The sequence below is a fragment of the Takifugu flavidus genome, chromosome 5, assembly GCF_003711565.1.
Source record: "Takifugu flavidus isolate HTHZ2018 chromosome 5, ASM371156v2, whole genome shotgun sequence".
NCBI lineage: Eukaryota > Metazoa > Chordata > Actinopteri > Tetraodontiformes > Tetraodontidae > Takifugu > Takifugu flavidus.
The window spans coordinates 9,200,219-9,206,218 of record NC_079524.1 but is presented as its reverse complement, the minus strand read 5'-3'; the positions used below and the strand labels follow the sequence as shown (position 1 = coordinate 9,206,218).

Sequence of the window (6,000 nt, the reverse complement as noted above, 5' to 3'; positions counted from 1 at the left end):
TTTGTCCCCCCCCCACCCCCACCGTTCCCGCTGAGTCAGCATTCCCGCCCGCTCGCCGCTGCGGGGCGTCTGGGCGCAGGAGCGGCGCCTCGGACCCCTTCCTGTCCGCCCCACCGCAACAGGCTGCCGCGCGCGTCTCATGTTCGAGCTCAGGATCCCCGCGTTTCTGCCCCCCCTCCCGAAAAAAGCAGCCGATATTTTAAATTAGATTCCAAATTAGCAATTAAAATACGTGGTCAAATTCTAAAACATCGTCATACGATCCGACGTGATGTTTAATAATGCTTGTGGCCCTCACCGCACATCGTGCACATTGGAGAGGGGGGGGGGTGTTCGCGCCGCACATATAATTAAACAGCGTGGTGCGTGTGCGCAGGTCCCAGTTATATCTGGAGATGTTCCTGTCCTGCGCGTCTCTACCCCTTCGCTGCTCTACCTCTCCATAATTAAATTAGCTCGGTTTTGGGGCGGCCGAAGGGGGGGAGGGGTCCGGCTTTGTTCGAGCGACGCCCATTCAAATCGCTTCAAACCAATGGGACCGTGCCCCGCTCCGCGTAACCAAGCCCACTCCCCTCAGTCGGCGCCCGGAGCTGCCTGCCTGCCTGCCTGCCTGCCTCCGTCCTCACCTTCCAGCGAGTTCCGGCGTGATCAAACTCAAACGCAAGAAAAAAAAGGAGGGAGAGAGCGAGCGGCGTGACACATGGGAAAAGGCAACATCTTTTTTCCTGCTTCGCACGATGGTTCGTATATGAGGAGCAGCCGCGCTGGGATGCGGACATAAACAAGCGAAACGCAGAGAGAGAACGCGGCGCTGACCGAGTAGGAGCCTCCCCAGCTCGGCCGTGACACCCCCGGTGAACCAGAGACGGGATAACACTCGCTCCTTCAAACGCTGGACTTTTACCCGAGCTGCTACCACTGACTGGCTGACTGGCTTGTATGGCTTTAAAAAGTTGCCTAGAGAGCATGGACATCTGACGTGCGCCACACGCCGTCATTGGACACATCGAGCCTCTCTCTCTCTCTCTCTCTTTTCTCCATCACGTCTTGTGCTGCCTAATCCCCCCCGAGCCTTTGGTTCGGTGGAAGGAGAAGTGCACGGCAGTTGTCATTTGCCCTGACACAGGCTACATCCAGCACGACCAGAGCAACATTGTGCGGACGACACCGCCCGGCGTGCTGCGCATTTCTGTCCCCGAATCCCCGTTTGCGCGTCGGCGAGAGAAACGTTCGCTCAGCCTTCGCGGATTAACCCGAGCTGAACCAACGACCCGGGATTTGTCTGCGCCCTCCACCTGCAGCTGAGCTCCACCGCCAACACGCCTTTTACCCCCTCTAAAACTTTCCTATTCGGCTTGAACAAGTGTCCGCGCAAGCGTCCCCGCGGATGGTCACGTCTCTTCCAAGCTGTTCCCGGTTTCTATGTGGCGCGCATTCCCGCTTTTCCAGCATCCACGAGCTGCGTCTGGAACACGCAGACGCACGTGAATGAGCCTCATCACCTGTCCCGTTTCGAAGCGCCCGACCCGCCTGACCTGACCCGCCCGACGCAGAAGAGGAATACTCGCCCGAGTTTCGCCGTCGTGATGCTGCAAATGGAAATGGTCCTGTTCGTCTGCATGGTGCTGCTGCTGTGTGTATTTAGCCAGGAGCCCAGTTCCAAAGTGGTGGCCGACCGCTACGCCGTCTTCTGGAACCGGACCAACGCCAAGTAAGTGTCCGCGCACAGCGGCTGATGTTCGGTGGCGTCAGCCGCGGGTCTCTGGAGCGGATCGGCTGTACCTCCAAAAACTGCTCCACGTAAATTTTAGAGATTTAAAAAAAATAGATAAAAAAAATCCTCGCACATTGATGTAAAATCTGGCCGTCAGGGTTCGGATCTGCCTCGGCCAGGCTGCCCTTTATTCTGTTTTTATTGCATTCGCTTTATTTTGTGACGCTGAACGCCAGCAGTGACCCAAACGAGCGCAGAATCCTTGAAATGGATTCAGATCTTGCGGCTTCTTTCGGAAAACTTGAGTTAAGTTGGAGGCACAAACGGGCCGAACGAATTTAGGATATTTACTGTTGCTTTATAGATATCTCTTCACAGCGGGTTCATCCGTGAATGCTGCAAAATAGATTCCATTTTATGTGCTTATTATTGAGTTAGCTGCACGCTGGGAAACAATTACAGCTATGACCATTAAAAAAAGACCATTAAAGACAGAGAAGCATGAAAGTTAAAATCCATAAAGATTTCTTTTTTTTAGACCTCCAGTCTGGCTATAATTTGCTCCACACTTTGGGAAGTGTTAGTCAAAAGTTTTGGGAAGTTTTTCCCTGTACAGCTTCCCCTTTCATAATATAATAGGCAGAGTTTTACACAAATTACATGTTCGTTTCACTTTTATTTTTTTAAGTATATTTTACAATAATTGTTGCTTAAGGCTGAAGTCTTATCCTTAATTGATTATCCTGAAAATATTCAAACTATAATTTGTAATTTGTTGGCCATTGTAAAAATCTACTGCCCACAATTTTTTTTTGCCCCCTCTCACAGTAACTGCTAGAAACCCCTATTTTTGTGTCTGCTAGCAAAGTCAGATGTGACAGAAGCTCAGTGTAACTGTACGTGCTCCAGGCAGCCTCGGCAGTCAGAGCCTTCCCCACCAAAAGTCCCCACCAGAGTCGGACTCGTCCCAGGCTGAGTTGAAACACTTCTGGTCCAGTTGACAAAAATCTTTACCTCGGCTGCCAGCAACACTTAGCTGAGTCGTGAGCACGGCCTTCGCTATCAGTCGGCACCGATTTAGCCGTGCAGCTATTTGTGTGTTCGCTTTGGGGTTTTCTAAAAACTCTTCGTGTTGCATGAAACGATTAGTGGTCGGGAGTCCTGACTGCGAGCCTTCTCCTGGAGTCGGGACCAGTCACGGGGTGTGTAGATTCTCGGGCAGATATGCCGCAGAGCATGACTGCTGTGATCTACGCTCGCGCTGCGATGCGGCCGTTTACCCGACGGCTTTGCTCAGCGCCACCAAACAGGGTTTGTTGTGTTGAAGCTAAGTTTCTGCTCCGGACTGACACACTTTTGGGTCCAAAAGTCCTTTTTTTTTTCCTGTTGAAGATTTTTTTTTTTTTTTAATTTCTTTTGTAAAGTTTAAACTTGTTTGGCCACCAAGTAAACTTGATATTTGCCAGATGTGCTGACAAAAGGTTTCTTGCGTTTCTGGGAGGAGAAAAGTTCTGGGAAATTTGAATTAAGCAACTGTTCATCCGCGATCCGGCGCTGACGGAGAGGCGAGGACGCCTGAATGTGGAGACTCAGGTGGCTGCACCCGTGTCGCGCCCTTTCCTCTCTCATATCGAGTCAAGAAAAAATAAGTTCTTTCGCTTTACGGAACTCTGAAAGGTGCCCGAGGGAAGGACAACGGCCGGAGCGGCGACTGTAGCGTTGCCTCCAGCAGCCCCTCTTTGACTCCAGACGGTTTCTTTGACCCCCGTCGCCGAGCGGCTGTTGCAGGAGGCCTGAGAGGCAACAATAGAAGTCAGAGAGATTGCAAACTTGACTTATTGATGGCTGGGTTCATAAATATTGAGTCCCTTTGTGCATTACTGTGGAGACCCGGCGTGGCGCTAGCAGCCTGCCAGACAAAAAGAGCAGTTTTCCCTCTTTTCCTGTGTGAACGCTCTCCGTCCGTATTAAAGCACATGCGCCTGCGTGACCACAATAAACGAAGGCTAATGATGTCAATTGTCAGGAGCGATGTTAGCGAGGAGCTCCAGGGATTATTTGGTGGTTTTTGCCTCGATTTTTGTCCTCTGAAGGCGGTCGCTCGGAGCTGGTCGTAGAGCTTCGCAGCAGGAAAAACCATTTGTCACCGTTCATTTTTCGCAACGTATCAAACCGCACCGCTCCGAGAGGAGCAAATTGCCCGAGATAATCCATCACACCGGGGCTGTCATTTGTGGTTGTCACAGAATCTGCTTTATTTTATTTATTCGTTTTTTACGCTTTTAATTCCTCGTGCCCGTTTTGGTGCGCTCGCGCAAAAATGCGGAGCCGTAAATGAGAAGCTCTGCGTGGAACAGCGTCAGCTTCTGCTTCCAAATGTTGCCACATCTGTTTCCCGCATGCTTGGCTGCCTAAGTACAATTAATTTATCGAAGGCAAAACAGACAGTACGAAAAAGAAAGTGTTCCCCGTCAGAAGTGTCAACTCCAACTTTTGGACGTGATATATGTACGTTTGGTTGAAACTGAGACTTCTGTTCTTGTGGGTTTGAATTCTGTGTCCGTCTGCTCATATGTGCTGGATTAAGTGTGGAATCTTGTGTTGGTCCCACGTCTCCAAGTTTGCGTTGGTGGTTGCGGCGGTTGTTGTGTGCGGCGTTGCTGTCGTTGGCGTCAGGCGTACGGGCCGAGGGGATTTCCGCACCGTTGTGTTCGCTCTGGCACGCTGCCCCCGTATCACAGCTCGTCACAGATTCGATAACGGCGTGATTTCCCAAGTCTGCCTGTGAATATTCGCCCGCGTGCTCTTTGTTCCTGGGTTAGGTTTTTCGTGGCACCTACGGTTCTCCCATCAGGAAGTGTCCTCAGCTGTAAAGCCAGCATCAGAACCCGGCCTGTTTTCCTTTGTGTTCGGCCGTGTCTCTGCTCCGTCTCGCCTCCTGGCTGTGTTTATTCAAATGAGCCAACGGTGGTCCTAATGAAGTCTCAGCTGTAGCGCGGAGATGACGGCGCCTTCCCTCTCGTACTCCTCTCCTCACCGGCGCTCCTCTCTCCTCACCGCGCCCCCCCCCCCCCCCCCCCCCCCCCCCCCCCCACCCCACCTCTGGCTCTCTCGCTGTGCACGTAAAATGGAACACGGCGAGATATTCCGGGAGTCCCTCTGTGGTTGACGGCGGGGAAAAGACGCTCGGAGGTCAGACACGCTCGGCGAGGAGCTCAGTCACAGGTCACACGCGTACGGGAGAGGATCAGCGAGCAGCGAGCCGGCCTCTGAATGACAATCTCATAACGTCACAACTCTCCTTGAAGGCTGTTATTTCCATAAACAGTTGCGGTCATGCAAATTGCTCAAGGTGATTTGTGTTTTTGGTGTATAATTTGTCGTTGAACAAACAGCCCAGGCAGTGCCTTTCTAACGAGCTGCTCTCTGCATTTTTATTGTCACAATATAACAGGAGGCCGACATAAAGTAGCTGATGTAATGGACAGTTTTTCTGTTGTTGTTGCGGGGGCTGCGGTGCGCGGGGGCTGCGGTGCGCGTGCACGTCCGTGGGCCCCTCATTACCTGAAAAATTGTCACTCTGTCCTTTCATGCATGTGTGTATCAGCACAAAGGCCCACGCTGCGCAAATAAAAGGCCGACAGTTCCGACCAAATCCCAGATAAAAAGCTTGAGCAAATATCCTCTCTGCTGGCTAAAGTTTTGACCTCGTCCTTCCCTCTCGTGGCCCTTTGGAAATTCTTCTCCCGCCGCGCTCGTAGCCGCATTTGAATCGGCCGCTCTGGCTCCCGTCTCAGGGCTGATTAGTTCCCGTTAATGACTCCTGCCTCTGTCGTTCTCCAGCGCCCGTGGCATTTGGCAAACGCCGGCTCTGGCCGAGCCGCAGGAGAGGAGACAAAGGCAGCAGCCGGAGAAATATTCAAGCCCGAAGTCTCGGAGTCTGATGGACTACCTGTGAAAACTGACGTTGGCGCTAAGCGACTTGATATTTAACGTCGATAGCGCTCTGCCTTCCCCCCCTGGAGCTGTGAATGTGTTTTCTAATGAAATTTTTTTTCCTATTAACTACAAAATGAGCCCAGCAGGCAGTAGTCAATGCTTAGTCAATGTGCTTGGCAGAGCAGCTGTTCTTCAGTGCTTCGGTGGGGGGGGGTTATTGGCCGTGACCCTTGTGGACTTGCTATGTGGCGGACAGAAGCGGCTCTGTCGCCGGGGTGCCTGGTGGTCAGGCTGTAGTCTTAGATATGCAAATCCCCCCAAAATAGTAAAGCTAACATAAAACAGTG

At 52.0% G+C, this 6,000-nt stretch overlaps 1 protein-coding gene across 2 annotated transcripts in view; it reads left to right on the top strand.

Annotated features, from left to right (window-relative positions):
- The first annotated feature begins 556 nt into the window (after positions 1-556).
- Positions 557-6,000, top strand: part of efna5b (ephrin-A5b) — a 73,119-nt gene continuing 67,675 nt past the window's right edge. Inside the window, exon 1 of one of the 2 annotated variants that reach the window (XM_057032823.1) lies at positions 557-1,711. In XM_057032823.1, coding sequence (XP_056888803.1) covers positions 1,587-1,711 — 125 coding nt within the window. In that variant the 5' untranslated portion in view covers positions 557-1,586. The remainder of the gene's footprint in view (positions 1,712-6,000) is intronic. The other variant, XM_057032822.1, reaches the window with a different exon arrangement.